The 26,045-nt window shown below is 37.3% G+C and overlaps 1 protein-coding gene across 3 annotated transcripts in view; it reads left to right on the top strand.

The window, feature by feature from the left end:
• Nucleotides 1-26,045, top strand: part of ATP7B (ATPase copper transporting beta) — a 121,226-nt gene that overhangs the window by 82,083 nt on the left and 13,098 nt on the right. For all 3 annotated transcript variants that reach the window (XM_072610461.1, XM_072610463.1, XM_072610462.1), the window contains 7 exons: nucleotides 4,223-4,350; nucleotides 4,462-4,616; nucleotides 4,851-4,985; nucleotides 10,235-10,429; nucleotides 11,725-11,907; nucleotides 12,739-12,907; nucleotides 21,248-21,394. In XM_072610461.1, the coding sequence (XP_072466562.1) occupies nucleotides 4,223-4,350; nucleotides 4,462-4,616; nucleotides 4,851-4,985; nucleotides 10,235-10,429; nucleotides 11,725-11,907; nucleotides 12,739-12,907; nucleotides 21,248-21,394 (1,112 nt within the window). The remainder of the gene's footprint in view (nucleotides 1-4,222; nucleotides 4,351-4,461; nucleotides 4,617-4,850; nucleotides 4,986-10,234; nucleotides 10,430-11,724; nucleotides 11,908-12,738; nucleotides 12,908-21,247; nucleotides 21,395-26,045) is intronic.

The following is a 26,045-nucleotide window of genomic DNA, read 5'->3' on the forward strand; positions in this document are numbered from 1 at the left end:
CCAAAAAAAAAAAAAAAAGCAAGAAAATTCTACTTCAGTCCCCATTGAGATTTCATCAGTTCTCTCTTGAGGTGGATAGCATTTTTTCATCATGAGTCCTTTGGAATTGTCTTGGATCATTGTGTTGATCAGAGTAGCTTAGTCTTTCATTGTAGATCATTTTACAACACTGCTCTTACTATAAACAATGATTGCCTGGTTCTGCTCAGTTCACATAAGTCTTGCCATGTTTTTCTGAACCCATCCTGCTTGTCATTTCTTTATAGTACAGTACTATTCCATCGCAATCATATACCACCACTTATTTAGCCATTCCCCAGTTGATGGGCATCCCTCCAATTTCCAGTTCTTTGCCACCACACAAAGAGCTGCTATAAATATTTTTGTACAAATAGGTCCTTTTCCCATTTTTTGGATCTCTTTGGGATACAGACCTAGTAGTGGTATTTCTGGGTCAAAGGGTGTGCACATTTTTAAAGCCCTTTGGGCCTATTCCAAATTGTTCCCCAGAAGGGTTGGACAAAAGCAAGAGAGTTCTAATGGTGAGCTGTTAGCAGAAACTCTTAGGGCAGAATGGATGTTGGAAAAAAAACACTAACACTTGTCCTTTGATTAATCAGGAAGGTAGGTTTTTCTTCCTAGCTCTTAACTGTGCAAATAAGGCTAAAAGGAGCTGTTTACCTCCAGTATAGTAGAAGTATTGGAGTCATCAGTATACCCAGGAAAGGCTTTTGTCTCTAAATTAAGATTCAGACCTGGAAGAAAAACTGGTTAGATCATAGTTATAGAATTGCAGAATTGAAAGAGTCCCTAGAGATTTTCTACTTTAACTTCTATCCAAATCAGAAATCTAAACTACAGAATTCCTTGATAATTGATCATCTGAGATTCTAATAGGGAGGAAGGAGAGATTAAAAAACAGACGTCACTTGTAGCTAGGGAGATCAAGGAAAGCATCATGAAGGATCCGGTACTTGAGCTAGACCTTTGAAGGAATAGGCAGAGGTGAAGGGGAAGCCCATTCCAGGCTTAGAGTGTGCAAAGACATAGAACACGGGTAGAGTCATTATGACACTGGGAGACTGTGAATAGTTTGCTTGGGTGAGAAAATAGAGAGGGTCATGCTCAACATGCAGTAAGTCTGGAAACATGAAGAACCGACATTTATATAGTACTAAGTGCTTTACATACCTGCATTTGTTTGGCCCTCATGGCAACTGTGAGAGGCAAGTGCTGTTGGCATTATTGCCCATATGTAACAGATGAAGTAGTTAAAGCTCAGAATGTCAGAGGCAGAATTTTAACCTAAGTCTTACTAATTCCAAGTTCAGCACTTTATTTACTATCCTATGCTGTCTCTCAAAGATGGATTAGAGCCATTATCATAGAAAAAAAATTTAAGCATCATAGAATTGTTAAAAGTCTTTATGGGTTAGAATGGAGATGGTGGATTAGAGGTGGCAACCCATCTGAACTCTCTCAACATTCCCCTTTGAACAGCTTTATTTTCTTCAGCATTTTTTGGGTCCCCTTTGGCAAGCACTTGACTACGGTTTTCATGATTTTTTTTGCATCACTCTCATTTCTCTTCTCAATTTTTCCTTTACTTCTCTTACTTGATTTTCAGAATCCTTTGTGAGCTCTTCCATGACCTGTGACCCATTCATATTTTTTTTTTTGGAGGCTTTGGATGCAGGAGTTTTGACTTTGCTGTCTTCTTCCATTTGTATGTTTTGGTCCTCCTTGTCACCAAAGGAAGCTTTTATAGTCTGATTCTTTTTCTAGTTTTGCTCATTTCCTCAGCCATTTATTTGACTGTTGAGCTCTTTGTCAAGGTAGTTCTCTGCTTCTGGTGGGGTGGGGAGGGGGTGCTGTCAGCTTCTCAATTACCCCCCAATCTGGGGGCCTTGAGCTGCAGAAATAGCAGCAGCCGCTACCACTACCCCTGTTGCTGTCACTGCTGAAGGTTCCTCTACCACCCTGGGGCTGGGGCTGGGGCCGGACCACTGTACTTTCTCACATAGGTCTGACAGGTTTTTTCCTCTGACCTTCCAATTTGTCCTTGGTGTTTTGGGGTCATGAAATCAGGAAACTGCTACCAGTGCGAGTGATCCAGTCTCCCCTAGGCCTGCTCAGGTCCCATCTGTGCCAGCATGGCTCATGCTGGACTGTGCTCTGCTCCCAGCCTGGCACAATAGATACTTCCTGTCAACCTTCCAGGCTGTCTTGGCTGGAGATTTGCTTCACTCTATCATTCCGTGGGTTCTGCAGCTCCAGAATTTATTTAGAGTAATTTTTTACAGGTATTTGGCTGGGTTTGGGAGGAGAACTCTAGCAACTCTGTGCTTTTACTTCCTCATCTTGACTTCTCCCTCTCTGAACAACTTCAAAATAATGCCTCAAATCAACTTTTGGAGTGATAGAGCCAACAAAACTGGTATATTTTTCCAGCTTAAGAAAATTTAGAAGGCATGCAGGAGAGATCTATCACACCAGGGTGCTTTCTGGCCCGGAGCACAGCGCTCCAACACCATCCATGGACCTTGGAGGTGACTGCGATGGTGGCAGTAGTAGTTTAGGAAGTCAGACAACTGGTCAGTAAGATTAAAGGGGATTCTTTGCTGACACTGATTAGCACTGATTAGTCACAGTTCCAGGGTAGAGAGGAGCATTTCTGGTCAGCCACAAAGGAGTAATGGCCCTGGTCTCAACTCCAAGGTGAAGAGGAATGATTGCACTTGTGGGGACCAGGAGCCCTTTCTTGTAAAGACCAGAGTGCAGATCAGGAAAGCAGTGACTATACTTCTCCCAGGATCACACCAAAAGCTTGTAGACCCCCAGAACTAGCTCTGAAAACAGCAACATGAAAAAGCCTGAAGCTTGGGATAGACCTCCCTACTTCTAGGTGAGCAGAGCCCAAAATTAGAAGAGAAGGAGATGAATGGGAAAAATCTTTGCAACAAGTTTCTCTGATAAAGGTCTCAATTTTAAGATATGTAGGGAAATGATTCCAATTTACAAGAATAAGAGCCATTCTCCAATTGATCAAAGGATATAAAAAGGCATTTTATAGATGATGAAATCAACTATCAATAGCAGTATAAAAAATACTTGAAATCACTAATAATTAGAGAAATACAAATTAAAGCACTTCTTAACACACACACACCAGATTGGCAAAGTTGACTTAAAAGGAAATGCCAGAGGGGGTATGGGAAAGCAGGTACACTAACGCATTATTGATGGATCTATGAGCTATGAAAGCCTTTTGGAACTATGCCCAAAAAGCTATTAAATTGTGCATACCTAGCGATACTGCTCCTATGTCTTTACCCCAGGAGATCAAAGAAAGGGGATAAAGATCCCATGGGCACAAAAATATTTAAAGCATCTTTTCTTTATGGTAGTAAAGAATTTGAAACTTAAGGAATGTGCTTCAATTGGAACATGACTGAACACATTATGTGCTGTAAGAAGTGATGAAGGGGACAGTATCAGAGAAACCTAGGAAGACTTGTATGAACTGATTCATAGTGAGATAAGAATAGGAGAACAATTTATACAATAAAAATATTGTAAAAGCAATCAACTTTGAAAATCTTAGGTACTTGGACCAACACAATGACCAACCTTAATTTCACCCATCTCCTGACAGAGAGGTGATCAGCTCAGAGTACTGATTGAGACATTTTCAGACATGGCCAACTCAGGAATTTGTTTTGTTTGACCATAAAGTTTATAATAGGGCACTTTGTTTTTCCTGCTTCCATAAGGGAAATGAATGGAATTGGTAGGGAGAAAAGGGACATCTTTGTTTTTCATGCTTCCTTAAGGGAATTGGGAGGGAAAAAAGGAACATCTTTGTTTACAATAAAATTAACTTAATTTTAAAAAATGTTTTAAGTATTCAAAAAAAAAAAACCATTCTCTTTGAATGGAATGTGGTCCCAATGATGAGAAAATATAAATAAATGTAGTTTGTAGGATTTAGAGCTAGAAAGAACCTTAGAGATCATCCAGTTCAACTTCTTTATCTTAAATATAAGGAGCTATAGGTCCAGAGGAGTGAAGAGACTTATCTGAGGTCACAAAAACAAAACAAAACAGGATTTGAACCTAGGTCCTTGACTCCAAAGCAAGCACAAGTTTTGCCACACTATACTGCCTTCTTGGGCTTTCTACTTTCCCAATTTTTTGCTTTAGTAATTAATATTTATTGCAGGGAGGAGCAAGTGCCTATGGAGCTGGTTCAGCGGAATGATGTGATCAAGGTAGTACCTGGAGGCAAGTTCCCAGTCGATGGAAAAGTTCTAGAAGGGAGCACCATGGCCGATGAGTCCCTCATCACAGGTTAGCTGGTGTTGATTGAACTTCACTTCTGGGAGATTGCATAGAATTTACCAGGACACCTCAATCATGACAAGTATGGCCCATAATATTTCTCCCTTATCCCCTCCCTAGGAGAAGCCATGCCAGTCACTAAGAAACCAGGGAGCACAGTGATTGCTGGTTCCATCAATGCGCATGGCTCGGTGCTAGTTACTGCGACTCATGTTGGGCCTGATACCACTTTGGCACAAATTGTGAAACTGGTAGAGGAGGCTCAAATGTCAAAGGTAATGAAGATATCCAGAGTATTTGGTAAACTGCTGGACATGGCTTCATGGTATCCTTACCCTGGAAATTATTTTAAGATCAAAGGAGCCCATTCTGTTTTCTTAGGTGTGACTCGTCCATGAAATGATTAAGAAGATGATTGTGTATTACTTTCTTGATCCATGCTTTTAGCATCATTTATCCTTTTGTTTATATGTTCCAATGGTTTTGGTGTCTTTTTGTTTTTTCTATAGGCTCCCATTCAGCAACTGGCTGACAGATTTAGTGGATATTTTGTCCCATTCATCATCATCATTTCAACTGTGACATTGGTGGTATGGATTATAATCGGTTTTATCAATTTTGGCGTTGTTCAGAAATACTTTCCTGTAAGTTGAGTGCATGGATTGTATCAGTTTTCTACATTCTACTGCAGCTAATGCTTCTCTTTCAGTACCCAGAGTCATCAGGCTTTAATTATCCATTGCATTCATTGTATTTACTTCTTTCATTTTTGGCCATACAAATGCAAGACAGAGGCAGGGTGATCAGCTTACCAGATGCTTCTGATTGAACATAACTACCATTGCTGTGCTTCCCATTGGGATTACTGTCAAAACAAATTAGTTTCTTATTATTTTAATATTGTGCCTCTAGGAACTTAGTTTTGAATGTGGAGGAACTTCCCCTGCTTGCATAAGTGTATTGATCACTTTTGTTGAATACCTACTGTCAAGGCACTGTGATCAGGGCTCTCGGGAATGCAAAGACAAGTAAATCGCCAGCCCTTCACTCAAGGGCTTGTTATCCATTTGGGAAAATAAGAAAAATATACTTTAAAAATTAACATTAGAAAAGCATTATATAAGGGAAAAGTAAGTGTGACAAGCAGTGTTTTTAGCTTTTTTGTTTTGTTTTGAATTCTGATTTCACTTATCTGGAATAATGTAACATTTGTTAGCCTTTTGTCATAGGCCTAGAGTTTAGGAAACTACACTTTATGTTATTTCCCCATTACCAGTTCCCTCAGAGGGATTCATGGAACATGTATTAAAAATTAAATATCATTTCTTATTTTGAAATTTAATAGGGATAGATATTAGACCTGGGATTTCAGTGGTCTAAGAAACTCCATCTACTACTGCCAATCAGCATCTCCTCCAAACATAGAGTTCTAGAGAGGTTCCCTCCAGTAGTAAGAGGTTTAGTGACTTTCCCAGCATCACATAGCTAATACGTATTATAGGAAGCAATTCATCCTAGGTCTTCTTGGCCTCAAGGCCCATTCTCTAGCCACTATCCATGTGGCCTTTCTTTGAAAATAATACTTAAGCTTGAAACAGACAGGTATCCTAATACAGCTTTTACTGACATCAAATTTCTTTAGTGACAGAAGCCAAATATAAATATTCTTCTGGAGTGAGAAGTAAGGGGACCTAAAAGTGCCAGATGTCATACTCTACTACAAACCAGTAATCATCAAAACAGTTTTAGTAATAGTTAAGAAATAGAGAGGTTGATCAGTAGAATGGATTAGGTACACAATATGAGGAAGCAAGTGAGCTTCATATTTGATAAACTCCAATATCCTAGCTCTTTGTACAAAAACTCATATTAATTAACTCATATTGATGCCTAGAGTTAGTTAACTTGATTGTCTACAAAAGCTGAGGCTTTAGGGGCTTGGAGGGACAAGTGGAATGATCCAGGAAGAAAAAAAATTCATTCTAAGACAAAAAGTTGAACCATAAGATTAAGATTGATTCTTTATAATTTTCTTATTGATCCTACTAATAATTAATGGATTTTTGTCCTATAACTGCTTGTCATGGTTCTTTGTCTTTGAACTTGGGTCAGAATTCAGTTGGCTTGTAAATGGGTTAAGTTTAAATATCCAATTCTCCTGCCTCAAGAAATGTAACTGACTTTGGAGAATGTGTGCGAAAGCAAGGAAGCTTGGACCTGGTATCTTTATGCCACCAAACTATCCTTCAGGGATCTGGTTTGCCTTCCAAAAGTCTGGACTGCTGCTTCTCACCTGCACTCAGACAGTGAGCGCTTCCTAGTCTCGTGAGAGAAGAGAGGTCATTGCAGTCCCCATGACCAAACTTCCAAGCAATCACGTTGTTCCTGTGCCTCAGCTCTGTAAACAGTCTTGTTGCCCTAAATTCCATGATGTCATCTACCCTGTTTTGTTCTTTGTTCTGTATTCCCCAAACCCCATATAAGGGGAACTGCCCTCTTGTTTGGGGTCTTTGGTATTAATGGAGGCAATCCGTTTACCCATTTATTGACAGGTAGCATGCCCTTGCTAATAAATGCTACCTTGCTCAGAGATCTGCCTCAATTTACCCTTTTGTTAAAATGCAATCAGACAACTATGTGATTTTATTGGATTTCTTATATTCCATGCTTCCTCATCTTATGTTTGGACTTTTTAACTGCAAAATCATGGAGAAGCTAACAAATGAGGAACTGTATATTCCTATAACTTTGCTCTGTGAGAATTGTTTCTAGGGTGTTGTAGAATCCTAGTAGCTTGAATGTGGATTTGTACCAAGGAGGTATGGGCCACTGGATTTTGATGTTACTAGCTGGAATGGTTTAAGAACTATCTGAACCCTTCTGCTTGATTTTTAAAATTACAGACTTAAAAACCCTACAGAAACAAATATTTAATTTAGTTTAAAAATTTTTTTACACATTTCTAAAAATTTGGAGTTCCAAAATCTCTTCTTCCCTATCCCTCACCCACCCATTGAAAAGGCAAGCAGTTATATATGTGAAGTCATGCAGAACATATTTCTATATTAGTCATGTTGGGGGAGAAAAAGCAAAAAACCCTAACAAACAAAAAACCAGCAAGAAAAATAAAGAAAGTGAAAAAAGTATGTTTCAGTTTGCACTCAGAGATCATCAGGTCTCTTTCTGGAGAGAAATAGCATTTTTCATCCTGGGTCCTTTGGAATTATCTTGGCTCATTGTCTTGGTCAGAGTAACTGAGTCTTCTACAGTTGACCATCCTTACAGTATTGCTTTTACTGTGGAGAGCATTCTTCTGGTTCTGTTCACTTCTCTGTATCAGTTCATATAAGTCTTCCAAAGTTTTTCTGAAACCATCCTGCTTGTCATTTATTACAGCACAATAGTATTCCACAATTGAATACCACAATTTGTTCAACCATTCCCCAATTGATGAGCAGTCCCTTTAGTTTCTAATTTTTTTGTTACTGCAAAAGGAGCTGCTATAAATATTTTTGTATAAATATGTCCTTTTCCCTTTTTTTGTATCTCTTTGGGATACAGACCTAGAAGTGGTATTGCTGGGTTAAAGTGACGCACACTTTTATAACCCTTTGGGAATAATTCCAAATTGTTCTCCAGAACGGTTGGACTAGTTTATAACTCCACTTCAGTACATTAGTGTACCTATTTTTCCACATCCCCTCCAGCATTTATCGTTCTCCTTTTATGTTAGCCAATCTGACACGTGTGAGGGGGTACCTCAAAGTTGTTTTATTTTGCATTCTTTTGATCATCAGTGATTTAGAAGATTTTTTCATGACTATTGGTACCTTTAATGACTATATCTACTCCTTTACTATTCTTTGACCATTTATCACATTGGGGAATGGCTCTTATTTTTATAAATTTGGCTCACTTCTCTATATATTTGAGAAAAAAGGTCTTAATCAGAGAAACTTGCTATAAATCCCTCCCCCCCCCCTTTCCTTTTAATTGTGGCTGCATTGGTTTTGTTTGTGCAAAACCTTTTTTAATTTCATGTAATCAAAATTATCCATTTTATTTCCTGTGATTCTGTCGCTTGCTTGGTCATAAACTCTTCCTTTATCCATAGGGACTTTTGATGTGACTGATTGCACCCTTTATGTCTAAACCACGTGCCCATTTTGACCTTATTTTGGTATATAGTGTGAGATGTTGGTCTTTCCCTGGTTTTTGTGCAATTGCTTTCCAGTTTTCTCAGTAATTTTTGTCAGATGTTGAGTTCTTGCCACCAGAACTTGGATCTTTGGGTTTATCAAACACTGGCTTACTGTGGACACTTACTCTAGTGTATTGAGTACCTAATTTATTTCATTGATCCACGACTTTATTTCTTAGCCAGTACCAGACTGTTTTGGTGATTATGATTTTGTAATATGGTTTGAGATAGAATTGCATTTTTTTTTCACTGATTCCCTTAATATTTTTGACCTTTTGTTCTTTAAGGTGAATTATGTTACCATTTTTTTCTAGCTCCACAAAATAATTCTTTTGTAGTTTGATTGGTATGGCACTAAATAAGTAAATTAATTTAGGTAGAATTGTTATTTTCATTGTATTAGCTCTGCTCATCTGTGAGCAATGAATATTTCTCTAGTTGTTAAAATCTGTCTTTATTTGTGTGAAAGTCAAGCAGAAATATCTAAATACGCATTAAAGACCAAAAATTTTATTTGTATGAGAACTATAAATTGTTACAGTTCATAGCAGAGACAGTATGTTATAGTGGATTAGGGAGCTGGCCTTAAAGCCCAGAAGATCTGGATTCAGGTTCTTCCTGTGCCAGGTACTAACTGTATCATGCTGGGTGTATCACTCGATTTCCTAGTGTTCTAGGCCAGCGGAGTCAAACTCAGATAGAAATAGTGGCCACTAAATAGCACATAAGGAGCCCTTTGGCTGTATCTTGACTTAGAAAACCACATTTTAACATTATATTTTATTGTATTTTTTATTTGTTTTGTTAAATATTTCCCTATTTCATTTTCATCTGGTTGGGTTGCACTTGAGAATGTTGTGGCCAGTGGGCTGCATGTTAGACTCCTCTGTTCTAGGCAACTCTGTAGGTTGTAGAGAAGGTGTCAAAATGCATTGGTAGGGAGAGTTTCCTCTGGGAATTCCATATACTAATAATAGTCATAAGTTCTGTCCTTATCCCTGTCAGTTTTTATAAATGAAATCCATATTTCATATTTATCTAATGAAGCAGGGACAGAGATAGGTAATTGTGTTGCAAGGAAAGGTGTTTTTAATTGGGTCTTGATTTTAAAAAAAATCTACTTTATGATCATAAATCTGAAATTTTTTTAGCTCACTGAAAAATAAGCCAACTTAGTCCAAGGACTTGTAATTCATGTTAAGATACTCATATTGCTATAAAGCATTAGTGGATGGATATCTATCATTTTTCAAATTAGAATGTACTTTTTGTTATGATGAATGTGACAGAAGTCCTTGAACATAAACTCTTTTTGATACAAAGAACAGAAAAAGAGTATGTGAAGTTATGAATTGTTAGTAGATGCACTTCGGGTTTTTAAAAATACATATCCATTTTTTTGAGTTGTGGCACAGAACATTCTTTTATTAACAAGTTTTCCCTCACAATATTTCTTTGAGGGAAATTAGTAAGATACTCAGTTTTTGTAGACAGAAAAACTGAGCTATGAACCAATTAAATGATGTGCCTGAAACTTCCCAGTCAGAGATCAAAATTAGAATGCAATTTTCCTGAATCCCATCTCATAACAAGATTAGGGGTCTGCTCTTTTAAAATTTTCTTTCGATTTCAGAATTCTGTGAGCCTTCTTGCCTACATCTCAACCTCCTTTTTCCCTTCTTCACTTTTCAGAGTGCTAACAAAAACATCTCTCAGGCAGAAGTGATCATTCGGTTTGCATTCCAGACATCCATCACAGTATTGTGTATCGCCTGTCCTTGCTCTCTGGGCTTGGCTACACCAACGGCAGTAATGGTTGGAACAGGGGTGGCTGCCCAAAACGGCATTCTCATCAAAGGAGGAAAGCCCCTCGAAATGGCACACAAGGTACGTATGCTCACTCTCCCTATTGCGCCTCGTTAGGGGTTAAAAGAAAACTGGGTTTGGATTCAGGGGGTCTTCCTTGAGGGACAAGAATTGGACTCTCTGAGGAGGAAGCAGCTGTTTGTCCTCCCCAGAAACAATGATGTGTATCCTCAGGTATTGTCAGGATAAAGCTCATCCATCCTAGAATCATAATTTATCATTGAGACAGCTAAGTGGCTCAGCCCAAGTACATGTACAGGTTGGGCAAGATGGCCTCTGAAGTCCCTTAGAGCTCTGAAATTCAGAAACAGATTTTGCCATGCCTGTCTATTGCCGTTCATTGAGACAGAAGTCCTCTCTACAATGCTGATGATAGTTTCATGGTTGTGTGATCTGGTCAAGCTCACAAAACAACAAATACTCTTTAATATTTAAACTCTCCCTTTCATCAGACCTCCCCACTTCTGTCCTTATTGTCATCCTGTCAGTCTCGGCCCCCTGAATCCAGTGTTAGGCAACCTTAGACCCTGCGTTATCATACAAAAGAAGGGTAGATTACCAGTTTTTGTTTCTATTTTAATTTAAGCAGCAGCACTAAATGCTGGGCAATCCCCATGGAGGCCTTTGTGTGCTCCCAATTAAGGTTTGAAAACCATTCTGCCTCTTGTGTGTTACTGGGCCTCCAGACCTTTGAACTTCAGAAGCACATAACTTGACTTATCACAAAATAAATATATGCTCTAAGTAACAGAATTTTCTGGTGTCAGAATTACGTATATGTACAAAAGTTGACACATGAGTGTCCCTTAGGGCTTTACTTTTATGTTGTATCCTAGGCAACCTTGCCTATGCTTCATCCTATCTTGGGTGGGAAGACATAGGAATAAATTTCTAGTTGTGAGATTTAGTTTTAGAGAGAGTGTAAAATCTTTTTCTTTGTGGGTCTTTTTAAATGGCAAATTTAAATGTCTGAGATGACTTGGGTGTTGCTGGTTCTATCAGGAGACAGGAAATGGATGACATGATCTCCAAATGCACCTTCTAACCCTTTAAGTCTGGCAGTGGAACATAGGATTATATACAGTTGGTCATAGATTTGGAACTAATTGGAAGGGACCCTAGTTCACCCCTCCTCATTTTATAGATTGAGAGCTAGCACTGAAGAATCATACAGACATCACACAGATCACAAGAGGCAGAGCCAGGGCTTAATCCTGGGGCCCTGATTCCAAATTAGCACTCTTCCCCCTCTGCCACAATGACTCCCCAATTTTTCCTCTTATTAAAAACTCCAGTACTGTCTTTATTTCTGACAGATCAAGACAGTGATGTTTGACAAAACTGGAACCATCACCTATGGTGCCCCCAAAGTCCTGAGAGTTCTGCTGCTAGGGGACACGGTTTCCCTACCACTGAAGAAAGTCCTGGCTGTGGTTGGCACTGCTGAAGCCAGCAGTGAGCATCCCTTGGGTGTGGCTGTCACTAAATACTGTAAAGAGGTAGGTACACGGATTATAAACTATCCCACCCTCTCTCCTCTTCTTTCATCTCAGTGCCTTGGTAGGTGAAGGTTCCTGGCACCTTTATTACATGTCTATTACATTATATAACAAAGTGCAGTGATCATATTATTCCACTATGGAGCTGAAGAGTTCCTGGCTAGTGTTTGGTATGGATCGGATGCAGTCTTAGAAAGTTTCCTGGTGTACTGATGTTAAATCACTTTCTTGAGGTCACCTAGCCAGCATGTATCAGAGTGAGAATTTGAACTTGGCTCTTCTAGTTTTCAAAGCCAACATTATTTCAATCCATTACATAATAATCCCTTCTAAGCAGGGATATGCCTTGTAAAGTCAGAGGTGCCTCATGCCCACTATAGTGTATTGCCAATTGTCAAAGGTAATGGAGAAAACTCTTTAAAATTCAGCTAAATACAAAAGATATTTTTGGCAAATAAGAATTAGAATCTATTTGTCCAGGACTGTTAGCCTTGGCATTAATTCAGCCACATATATTTCTTTGTCTGGGAGGTCCTATTGATTTTTTTTGTCTCTGACATCTTAAACTTGATTGTAAAGTTTCCACCAAGACGTTGGCCAGAGACAGTTGGAACAGGCTGAATGATATGATCAGTAAACACTGAAAATTAACATGGGCAATTTAACAAGAAACGCTGTAAAATCTTACTGGTGTAGAAACTCATTCATTCAGAAACCTCATTTAGGTGATATTTTTCAGGTAAGATTGAGCCATAGTTGACATTATTCTCTACCCATCATTTCCTTCCACCTGACTGTTTCTTTTTCTCCACCTTCACCTTTTCTTCACAGGAACTTGGAACTGAAACCCTGGGGTACTGCACAGACTTCCAAGCTGTCCCTGGGTGTGGAATTGGCTGTAAAGTCAGCAATGTTGAAGGCATCCTGACCCAGAGAGAAGACCCTTTAAATGAACAGAGTAGTCATCTGAATGGTGTTGGCAGCCTTCCCACTGAAAAAGGTTTCATTATCATTGTCTTTGGCTCTGGGGAGACATGAGTAGTCAAAACTTGATTGGGCTGATGTGGAATTGTGCCAAACCACAGAGGCAACCTTGCCAAGTATTTTTGTTGTGATTTCCTCCTTAGCCTGGAAAAAGGTGTGCATATGGGTGGCTGTGGTGCATAGCCAAGTCACATACAAAAGCCTTTTCTAATCCACACAGTGTCCCATGGTAATGGGAGGTGAGGGTATTACACTTTTCTTTGGTACTTCTGGAGAATGGTAATTTCATTATTGTGCATACTCCCTGTACTAATGCTTATGAAAACCATGCATGGCTAACAGAGACAGCCTGGTTCAGTGGAGAAAGCCCTGTCTGTGGAGTCGAGAACATTGCCTCTGATATGTCCTACCTGTGTGACATTGAGTGAATCTTTTATTCTCTTTGGGCTTCAGTTTTCTCATCTGTAAAATGAAGGAGTTAAACTTTATGGGCTTTGATATATTCTAGCTTTAGATCTTTAATGCTATTCTCATGTAACTGTTCCACAAAGGACAGAATTAGCATGCTAGAGATGTAGTACCTCTGAGATAGAAACTCAGGGGAAACGAAGCAATTGGGGTTAAGTGACTTGGACAAGGGCACACAGCTAGAAAGTATTAAGTGTCTGAGGCCGGATTTGAACTGAGATTCTCCTGACTCCAGGGCTGATGCTGTATTCACTACATATGTCCCTCTCCTGTCTTTCATTCTTGGTACATAGGTGACTTATAGGCTTTTTGAGTCATACCCAACCTTATCCATGACTTTATACTACTTCTCACACACAAATAACATGTTTCAACCTGCTTACTCTAATAAATATATATTATATACACACTAATAAAAATATTTATTTATGTGATAAATATAAATGTTATGATCTTCGTAAGTGCATATATATGTGTGTATATATAAACAAAAGGTATCAATAAAATTCAACCCATCTTATGATGCTTCAATCTTATCTATATCTCTGTCTATATACATATATATGTATATTTTTTTTCACATCTATATCTATCTGTCTATTTGTCTGCCTGTCTATCTTATCTATCTATAGGCAGCTAGGTGGTGCAGTACATAGATTGCTAGGCCTGGAACCATCTTTGAATTCAAATCCGGCCTTGGACACTTACTAGCTCTGTGATCCTGGGCAAGTCACTTAACCCTGTTTGCCTCAGTTTCCTTATCTGTCAAATGAGCTGGAGGAGGAAATGGCAAAGCACTCCAGTATCTTTATCAAGAAAATCTCAAATGGGGTCACAGAGAGTTGGATGAGAATGAAAAAATGACCAAATAAAAAAGTATCTGTAGATATAGAGGTCTATGTCTATATATTTGGAGATAGCTTGATTGGAGGATCACAGGATGGCTTGAGTTTTATTGGTGCCTTTTGTTTTTTACACTACAATCATTTCCTATTAGATATCCTTTACGTCTCACCATTGAACTCTCTCCATTGTAACAAAGAAGCAGAGTTAAGCAAAACAGACCAACAGAATGACCTCCTCTGAAAGTGTGTACTGTGTCCTACAGCTGGCATTCCCTGATCTTCCATGCACAGGAGGGAAATTATTCCAGACCAAGACTGGTTACTGGGTTGTACGTCTTTTTATTGCCCTTTGAGTTGTTTTGCCATTTTAATTCTACTGAGTCTGTGGCATGCTAGGACTCACAGACATACAGCATTGCTGGGATGTTATTGGTGTTTAAGATCTCTTAACACAAATGATAGTACATAGTGGTAAAGTTCACAGATAATCCCCCAGCCCATCCTCATTTCTGTCATTACATTTATTTAAAAAAAAATCAAGTAGCATTTTTTTCCAAATTTCATGTTGACAATTGTTAGCATTCATTTTTACAAAATTTTGAGTTTCAAATTTTTCTCCCTCCTTCCTCTCTTCCTAAAATGATAGGTAATTTGATATTACTTATACATATTTCCAAATTAATCACAGTTGTGGAAGAAAAAACGGATCAAGAGAAAAAAATAAAAAAGTAAGTGAAAAAAAGCATATCTTGATCTGCATTCGGAGTCCATCAGTTCTCTGTGTGTGGATAGCGTTTTCCTTCGTGAGTCCTTCATAGGTGTCTTGGATCACCGTGCTGAGGCGAGCTGAGTCATTCGTAGTTGATCATCACACAGTGCTGATGTTTTTCTGGTTCTGCTCATGTTACTTTGTGTTAGTTTGTACAAGTCTTTCCAGGTTTTTCTGAAGTCCTCCTGTTCATCATTTCTTATTGCACAATAGTATTCCATTACATTCATGTACCATAGCTTGTTCAGCCATTCTCCAACTGATGGGCATCCCTTTAATTTCCAGTATTTTTCCACCACAAAAAAGGGCTGCTGTAAATAGTTTTGCACATGTAGATCCTTCACCCCCTTTTACGATCTCTTTGGGACACAGTCTGTCATTACATTTAACCTCCACTTTGCTAAATTACATGGACGTTTTTGCCCTTTTCCCTTTCTGTTTTTCTCCCTCTGATGAAGGTGAAGTAAAGTGTTGAGAGACAGGCAGATGAAGGCAGGAAAAGCCCACAAGGTTTAGATAGTTCATGCCACGACTAGTGTGGTATATATAATAGGAAGAACATTGGGTTTGTAAACCCCAGGACCAGAGTGTGAATTTTGTCTGTTAATTACTAATTATGTGATCTTGGATAAGTCACTTCACTTGTTTAGGTCTCTCTTTACTCAGCTGTAAAATTACGTGGTTGGACTAAATTGAATTGTCAAGGATGACCTACTAATGGAACACAATCAATTCCTTTCACTTCCTTGGTGTGACCATCTCATCTACTTTGTACCTAGCAAGAGTCCATCCAAATCCTGAGAGCCTTCCTCACCTTTTCCTAACGTCCTGAGGTTACCACTCTGTCCGTCATTTATCCTTCATTACCTCAGTGTGGCCAGCTCACTGTCTTTTTTAGCACATATTTATTTGATGATATCATTTGCACTGCTTCTTCTGTTTCCTTCCTTGTTTTGGAAAGGACCATGGCTTGATGGAGCCACCAGGTTCCTCCATTGCCTTTTGGATGGTCTTTAATTTCACTTCTTGAGAACCAATAGTGTACTGTGAATCATAGCCCATGATGATCTTAAAAAGATGTGCCTTTGTTTCAGGAGAAAGCTTGGGGCCATTCAAAGAGCCAGTTGCTCTTCTCCTGTTCAACTTTGGAGGCAAATCATTGACCAATGTTTTTCTGGGCTACGTATGCTGATAGATGAATCTGATAAGTTGTCTGCCAAACTGTGTAGTATCATGTGAAAAAGACATTTTTCATTCACGTAGCTTTTCATATGTTGACAAGCCAGATGTCCTTGATGGTAAAAAGAGTTTATTGCAGAAATCATTGCTCATATTTTCCACATTTTGACTATCTGTTTGTCCTCTTTCCAGTTTTATTCATTGAAGTGTTTAGAATGACTTTTCTTAATTGGGTTTCTTGCTTAGTTTTTTTTATTAGTTTTTTCTTTACTGCTTAATGCCATTTGATGAAGCAGTACTACTCATAATCATCTACCATCCTTCTCTGAAAGATGTTATAAAATGAGAGTATATCATGAATATTTTACCTTCTTTGAGAATCAGAAGACATTGAAAAATGCAAGCCTTCAAAACAAAATTGATTATATTTTGACAGACAAGAAATGACTTTTTTAGGGAATCTTCTGACTCGGCTATCTTGGTGCAGTCAGTTAACCAACATGTTAGAGTAAAAGTAAAAATTAACATAAAACTAGAAGAAAGAATAAAATTAGACGAAGAGATGTGTGTGCAGTTAAAATAACTCCCAAGTTCTTGATGTTGAAAAAATGCAAATTGATGGAGGACAGGATATTAATATTGATTCAGTCAAACAACATTTTTTATAATTTATTTTTTAAATTTTCAACATTCACTTCCATAAGATTTTGAATTTTTAAAATTTTTCCCTTCCCTCTTCTCCCTCCCTCTTCAAGCAGTGTGCAATTTGATATAGACCCTAGATATACATTTATATTAAACATTTTCATATTAGTCATTATGTAAAGAAGAATTAGAACCAATGGGAGGAACCACAAGAAGGAAGAAATAGAACCACAAAAGAACAGGAGAACAGATAGTCTGCTTCCGTCTGCATTCAGACTCCAAAGCTCTTTCCCTGGATATGGATGCCATTTTCCATCATGAGTCTTTTGGAACTGTCTTAGATCCTTACATTGCTGAGAAGAGCTAAGTCTAACAAAGTCAGTCACCACACGGTGTGACTGTTATTTTTTACGGTGTTCTCCTCGTTCTGCTCATTTCACTCAGCATCAGTTCATGTAAGTCTTTCCAGGTTTTTCTGAAGTCTATCTGCTTATCATTTCTCATAGCACCATAGTATTCTAGTACATTCATATACCACAACTTGTTCAGCCATTCCCCAATGGATGGGCATCTCCTCAATTTCCACTTCTTTGCCACCACAAAGAGAGATGCTATAAATATTTTTGTACGTGTGGGTCCTTTTCCTGTTTTTACAATCTCTTTAGGATACAGAGCTAGTCATAGTATTGCTAGATCAAAGGGTATGCACGATTTTATAGCCTTTTGGGCATAGTTCTTAATTGCTGTCCAGAATGGTTGGATTAATTCACAACTCCACCAACAAGGAATTAGTGTTCCAGTTTTCTCATATCTTCTCCAGCATTTATCATTTTCCTATTTCATCATGTTAGCTAATCTGATAGGTGTGATGTGGTACCTAGAGTGGTTTTGATTTGCATTTCTCTAATCAATAGTGATTTAGGGTATTTTTTCATATGACTATAGATATCTTTAATTTCTTCATGTGAAAACTTCCTGTTCATATCCTACAACAAACATTAAATACCTTCTATGCCAAGCTCTCTTTTAGGAGCTGGTGAAACAAATATAAAGAATAAAAAATCTTTATTCTCAAAGAACTTATATGCTAATAGGGAAAACAATAAGTACACTTAGAGATATCTACAGAATACAGAATCGTTGCAAAGTAGTTAAATACAAGGTGATTTGAGAGAGAGGAAACTAGAATTTGAGAGAATCAGGAAAAACTTCATGTAGAAGGTAGAGCTGGAGAATGATCCATGAATGGACATGAAAAAGAGGAGTTTATTCCAGGCATGTGGAAGATCCAGTGATAAATGGAATGTATAAGGAACAGAGACAAGTACAGCTTGGCTTGTATACTAACAAGCTTACAATAACATAATTTTGAGGGCATTGAGGGATCATTTCAATAGGTGTCTGAAAGGGGGTGGAAACCAAAGGTGTAGAAAAATTCCATATTATTATTACAACCCCCCTGCAAAAAAACAAAAATATGAGAATCTTAATGAATACCAATCCTTTGTCTCCTTTGCCATATACGAAACTTGGATAACAGTAAGCCACAAATATATTAAGATGAATATTAATAATAATAGATAGCATTTATATAAAGTTTTAAGATTCCAAGAGCTTTACAAATATTATTTTATCCTTGTAATTTTTATCCTTAGTTTGTTACTAAGAAAGTCACTGTGAGATAGGTGATATTCTTATCTCCCATTTTACAGATGAGGAAACTGATGAAGATAAAGGTTAAATGTTGTGCCCAGGTCACACAGCTAGTAGTTCTGAGGCCAGGTTTTAGTTTAAGTCTTCTTACTCTGCATCCAGAGTAGATCATTTACTAAATGCTTACTTTTGGCAGACATTGTGTGAAGCAGTAAGGATTAAAAGGCTTTTTCATAAATGATATTCCACAAAGGCCAGTGTCTTTACCATTAAACAATTACCTAAAAGGTGTAGAGAGTACAAAATCCCACAGTACTTTGTGTTTGCTGATTATAAAAAGTGTTGGAAACATAACCTTAAAATCTCTTTTCCAACAAGGTACCTCCTACACACACACACACACACACACACACACACACACACACACACACACACATATATGTGAAAGTTATAAAAGTCCTTGAAAAATCTAGATAAAACAGATTACTTGTTTAGTGAAATCTCTGATTATTAATGGCTAGGGAAACATTAAATGGAGATACACGCTCAGCAATGAAACATGAAACAAAGATATTTGTTCACTAACATTGTTTGCCTCTCTTATAGAGGGGATTCAGTGTAGAGTCCAAATTGAAAAGAGATCCCTTGTAAATGGTCAGATAATTCTAGATTTTCCTACTTATGGACAGCGTTATGCCAGTTGTACAAGTCCTAGGATAGAGTAGATCCTTCTAAACAATCATCATCTTTCAGAAGAGTTTGGTCTAACTATCCTTGTGGTAAAACCTTTTTTTTTGTAAAGAATACTGTTGTCCAAGTTATTGTTATACAGTTGGATAGGCAGCTCTTAGAGCCTGTTCATACTAGTACTTAGATTTGGGACAGGTGCTATAGATGAACAGTGAGCTGGGCCCAAAATTGAAGAAGAAGAAGAAGGACCCTGTTCCCTTTGGGAAATTGCAGGCTTCTTTGAATAATTCTAAGCTTCTTCCTGAAACATAGATCCATTGGAATAGTAGAATTATATTGAATACTTCTTCCTCGATCCATATGTGGTGCCAATACTGATACCCTGTTAAGGTGGCTTTTCAAGGTAAAGTACTAATTTGGCTACTGTCATTGCATATGGCACTTCATCATGCCCAGTGGAAAGCTTCCTAACCCTGTTTTAAATAACAGTTGTAAAGTCATTAAATGCATCAGACATTTATTAAATACAAATTATCCAGCTCTAGCAACAGCACATAGCTTATGCCTCTTAGCTGGTGTTGGACCACCACTGATCAGAGTTGGCAGCTGAAGACTGAAGACTCAGGTATCTCTGATTTGAATACATGAAAATTACCAAATATCCTAAATCCATGATAGTTTTATGCTCACTGAGGATGTGACAGAAGATTGGAGTTACGGTTTTAATCACTATATACAACTAGATACTCTCTAGCAAAATTGGAGCTCTAGGTTGACCTTTGTAGGGGAGCTCATAGAAATGGTCCCAATAATAGCTAAAATGGGTTACCCTTGAAATTGGCACTTCAGAAACTGACATGATAAATTCAGTTAAATTCAGCAAGCATTTGCTAAGGTACCTACTATATGCAAGATGCTATACTGTGTACTGGGGATCTGGAGATTTAGTAACAGTAAAGAACGACCATAACATATATGATAGCTTACTGATTCCTTAGGGGACACTTGTATCAAGATACACTATGTTATAGTATTGGAAAGAATCCTTGGGTTTGATACTAAGAAAGTTACTAGACATGATATTAGTAGGGATCCTTAACCTGGAGTCTATGAGCTTGTTTTATTAAAAAAAAATTTTTTTTGACAACTGTATTTCAATATGTTTATTTTATGCATTTAAAGATATTATTCTGAGAAAGGGATGCGTAATTTCACCAGAATGCCAAAGGGGTCCATGAGATAAAAAAAGGGTAAGAACCTCTGCAATAAAAAAAGCAGCTATCTTTGCTAAAGGCAGGCTAAAGATGTTATAGCAATCATAGCTAGCATTTATACAGTACTTTTTGAAGCACTTGCTTTGCATCTTATTTGATCCCTCAGCGACATTGTGAAGGAAGTGCTGTTCTCTCCATTTTATAGATAAGGAAACTGAGACAAAGAAAGGTTTAGTGACTTGTCACACAGCTGGTAAGTATCTGAGATAGAATTTGAATGATAAAGTGTTAACTAGAAATAATCAGTAAACATTTATTAAGTGCCCACAATATGCCAGGTATTGTGCTAAGCTAAGCACTGGGGATATAGAATGAGGCTACAGATAGTCATTGCCCTATTGGAATCCTTGCTTGAGTATACCCCGTATCATTAGAAATTTAGGTCTGGGGCACACCTGTGATGTATATATTTTACACATTATATTTTCTACCCGTTCTGTAAGCAGTATTATTGTGAGGTCAGAGGGAGGATTGTTAAATGAAAATTAAGTAAAATAAATGTTCAAAATAAGGATATATTTTTGGCATTAATGCTTGTTAAAAACAATGTGCTAAAAGTGGTGGGCTAAAGTTTTATGCTGTTGGGAATATAAGCAGATTCCTACAACCAAAATATATAAACTTTCACTAGAGAGAAGGGCAATTTCCAAGATCAGTCAGGCGGTGATTTTGGTGGCAGGGATGGGAAAGGATAAATTTATTTTATCCTAACTCTTTTCCGGGATAGTTAAATGTGCGGATTTTATAACTTTTTTTTTTTTTTTAGCCCTCTCTGGCATTATAGACTGGGCTTTTTTTGTATCTAATGGCCCAACATACATTCTATTTGACAGGTGCAACAGCGCCCCAGACCTACTCCGTGCTGATTGGAAACCGTGAATGGATGCGACGAAATGGTTTAACTATATCTGCTGATGTCAATGATGCTATGACAAGTCATGAAATGAAGGGGCAGACTGCAATATTGGTGGCTATTAATGGTAAGTCATTTCCTCAGTCCACTTTGTAGTATAATGTCTGTTACTTTGTGTGTGCTGTGTTCTTTGAATCAAACTTAATAATTTATCCTTTCCCATCCCTGCCACCAAAATCACCCCCTGACTGATCTTGGAAATTGCCCTTCTCTCTAGTGAAAGTTTATATATTTTGGTTGTAGGAATCTGCTTATATTCCCAACAGCATGAAACTTTAGCCCACCACTTTTAGCACATTGTTTTTAACAAGCATTAATGCCAAAAATATATCCTTATTTTGAACATTTATTTTACTTAATTTTCATTTAACAAGCATTTATTTTCTCTTCCCTTGTCTTCCCCTTAATTGAAAAACAAACAAAAAACCGCTAGTAACAAATATGTATAATTGAGCAAAACAAATTCCCACACTGGCCATATCCAAAAGTTTATCTCTTTCTACATCCTGAGTCTATCACCTCTGAAATCGAGATTGTCACTGCGTTGGTCAGAGTTCCTAAGTCTTTAAAAGTCTTTAAAACTTGCCTGCCTTTACAACAGTGTGGTAGCTCTGTGTGTGGTTCTTATATTTTGTCTACTTCACTTTGCATCAGTTCAGTCTTCCTTAGTTCAGTTTCTCTTAAATTGTACATTTTGTATTTATTTCTTATGGTGCAGTAATATTCTGTTACATTCACATACTATAATTTCTTCAACTATTTCCCAATTGATGGGCACCCAAAGTGAGCTTCTATAAAAATGTATGAATATATGGGTCCTTTTCCTTCTTTCCTTTGTTAATTTCATTGGAGCCTCTTAGTGATATTCCTTGGTCAAAAGGTATATGAGGTTTAACGACTTTTTGAACATAATTTTAAGTCACTTTCCGAAATCACCAAATTAATTCATAGTTCTGCCCATTTTCATTTAGCTTCTCCAACATTTTCTTTTTTTTTTTTTTTTTTTTGGTCGTCTTTGCCAATTTGATGACAAACCTGAGAGTTGCTTTGATTTGTATTTTGCTATTTATGATTTGGAGCATTTTTTCATATAACTCTTGATAGCTTTGGATAATTTATCCTTTCAAAACTACCTATTTGTATTCTTTGACTACTTATCAGTTGGGGAATGACTCTTGTTTTTATAAATTTGAATTGGTTCCTTGTACATCTCAAATATGAGATCTTTATAAAAAGAAACTTGATTGCAAAGAACTTTTTCCTAGGTAACTATTTCACTTCTAGTTTTGGCTGCATTGTTTTTGTCTGTGCATTTTTTTTTTTTTATTTCATGTAATCAAAATTGTAAATTTTATCTTCTGTGATCTTCTCTGTCCTTTGTTTGGTTATCGACTCTTCCTCTATTTATAGTTGTAAATAGTAATTCCTTCTTTGCTCCTTCAATTTGTTTTTTATGTGAACTTTTATATCTGTCATCTATCCATTTGTAATTTATCTTGGCCTACGAAGTGAGGTGTTGGTCTACTCCAAAATTAGTTTCTGCCAGACTGGTTTCCAGTTTTCCCAATAGTTTTTGACAAATAGTGAGATAGCAAGCTCTTACTCCATTGTGTTTATCACAGGCTATGCCACAGTATTTGTTTGCTTCTATGTTGTGTACCTAGTCTATTCTAGTATTTGACCTAGCTATTTTTAAGCAGTGCCAAATAATTTTATTTATTACTTTTCCCTAGTATAGTTTGAGATGTAATATTGCTAGACCTCCTTCCTTTCCATTTTTTAAAAAAAATTTTTCTGAAGACTCTTCCTTTAGTTGAATTTACTTATTATTTTTTTCCAACTCTATAAAGTAATCCTTTGGTAGTTTTACTGCTGTGGCACTGAATAGTTCAATTAACTTAGATAGTAATGTCATTTTATTATATTGAATCAGCCTACCCCATGATCAGTTAATATTTCTCCAATTTTTTAGGTCTATCTCTATAAAGTGTTTTATTAGTTGAAGTCATATAGTTACTATGTTTCTTGATAAAGACGACTTCCATGTGTTTTATACATTCTGTAGTTATTTTAGATGGAATTTCTCTTTCTATTTCTCCTCCTGGGTGTAATTGGTAAAATACAGAAATACTGAGGTTTTAAATGAATTTTTACATCCTGTAACTTTGCTAGAATTGTTGTGATTAATTTTAGTTTCTCTCTATGATTCTCATATCAGTTTTAAACTACTATTTTGTTTCATCTTTCCTATAGTTCCTCAATTTCTTTTTTCTTGTTACAGCTTGCATTTCTAAAACTTTATGTTTAAAATGCACATCCTTGCTTTACTTGGAAAGGTCTCTATCCCCATTACGTATAATCCTAGCTCTTGGGTTTAGATTGAGAGTACTTCCCTTGCTTTTTAGTGTTTTTTAGCAGAGATAGGTATTTTATCAAAAGCTTTTTCTGCATCTTTTGATTTTGTTGTTCCAGTTTTTAATATGGTCTAATTTGTTCATAGTTTTCTCAGTATTCTGCCAGCACTGCATTCCTGGCAGAGATATTATAAGGCTCAAGTGAGGTGATGTATATAAAGCTCTTTGCCAACCTTAAAGCATTTGTGGCTTTTTAATACCTCTCTGTTATTGGCGTCTTTTTGGTTGTTGTTTATGCGTTCTTCTAGCCTCATTTTCCAGACTGAGACTTTGTGTTAGGGCCATGTTCTATGTACTTTCAGAGGGAAGTCAGGGGCTTTGTATGAATCTGATCGGTATTATGGGAATCTTGCATCTGTTTTCATTAGGTTTTGAGTGCTCTATCCTTTAACGATTTTAGGGTTGCTCAGGCCAGGGAACTGCATACTTTTAGTGGGTCAAATCCAGGAGTGTAGCTCATGCTGACTTGTGATATAACCAGTTGTTAAATTTTCAGTGTGATCATTTATACCTTGGCAATAAGTGGACATTACAAATCAGGGCTTTGTTTATTTTTCTATTTATTCTCTAAGCTTAAGCAAGTGATGGAGAAAATGTTAATAATGCAGATTAAACTTAAAAGTATGCTATACATCCATTCCCCCTCCTCCTGCCCCGAGCCAGTTGTTAAATATTTACCAGCATAACCCTGGACAGAGATATCATTTTAATTTAGTTTAGTACCCTCCATACTGATTTTTGTGCATTTGACAAAAATGGAGCATTTCACTATGTACTTCCTCCCACCTCTCTGCTTCTTCTCATCATAGCATTAGTAACTAACTGCTCTTTGGGTATGGTCATTTAACTAATTCTGAATAGTACGCTTGTGTGCTCTTGACTAGCCCACGTCTCCATTTCATCCATAAGCATAACATGAAGGAGACTTGGTCAAATATTTTACTAAAATATCATTATGCTATAGTGATAGTTAAGTTATATCTATAATATTTTTCTATTCTTCTGCAAGACTAACTTCATTTCTTTCCTTTCATCTTTTATTGCCGTAGTCAAATTTCTGTTCCAGAGACGTTGGTCATCCTGTTTTAGATCTTTACTTCCTACTCTTTCTCCTTCATCTGATCATTTGCAGCTAAATTGGCACTATATTAAAATCACAGCCTGTCTTCTTTTAGGCTAAAATTGCTTCAAAAGAGCCCAATATGTGAAAATTTAGTTTTATAGGGATCCTTTGCTCCTAAAAGATGTTCATTGCAAAAATCCTTTAAATAGTAAGCTCCCCTAGGACATTTGATGATTCAGTTTACAAAAATTGATTTCAGGAACATGTGTATTTTATAAAGTAAGTTATACCTTATACCTAAAATTTAACAGACAAATTATCTTTATTTTCTTTCAAAGCCTTAAGAAAGAAATTCTTTAGTTTCTTGTTGCCATCTCTTCCTTTTCCCTTTTCTCAAAGCTTTCCCCCAGAACCGCCTTGTCAGGATTCTTCTCTGAGTTTCTTCTTTTTAACACTATCTATTAGTCTCACTTCTATGTGTCTTACACGCTACTCTTTGGCCTGTATTAGTCTGTATTCATTGCTTTTACTCACCTCATTTTCCTTTGGCTTTGGGCAAATAAATGTTTTTCCATTTCCCATTTTGTTCTTTCTGCCTTGTTTCAATGATATTTCTTCTTTCAAGTTATCTTCCTTCCCAACTGGTTACATCCTCATTTATGATCCATGTAATAGAGAAGTCCTGTTCCCTGTATCTCTTCCCTGCCCTCAGTCCCCATTTTCGGCCCTCTATCTGTATGCCCCAATTTTTCATTAGTCAGTCACCAAACATCTATTTAGTACTTATTGTATGAGCTAGCTACTGTGCTAGAGATACAAAGAAAAAGCAAAAAATAGCCTTTTCCATTGAGGAGCTCTGTCCTATAAATGAGAACATATAAGATAAACACAGTGTAGGTGGAAGGCAACCTTAAAAGGGATGGCACTAGCAACCCGAGGGGGAGGCAGAGGTGATCAGGAGGTGCTTTCTGGAAGAGATGGTACTTGAACTGAGTCTTAAAGGAAACCTAGACTTGGAAACGGGTGCTAGGAATGTATAAATGTGGAAGCTTGTGTGTGGGGAGCTAGAAACGTTCCATGCCCAGAGTACTCTCTTTCTACTCCCTCCACTGACTTCCTTCAGGTCCCAGCTAAAATTCCATCATTTACAAGAAGCCTTTCCCAAGCCCTCTTATGTCTAGTGCCTTCTCTTTATTATCTTGTTTTTCTTGTATGTAGCCTGTTTGTTTACATGTTTTCTA

Source organism: Notamacropus eugenii, chromosome 5 (assembly GCF_028372415.1).
Source record: "Notamacropus eugenii isolate mMacEug1 chromosome 5, mMacEug1.pri_v2, whole genome shotgun sequence".
NCBI classification, from domain to species: domain Eukaryota; kingdom Metazoa; phylum Chordata; class Mammalia; order Diprotodontia; family Macropodidae; genus Notamacropus; species Notamacropus eugenii.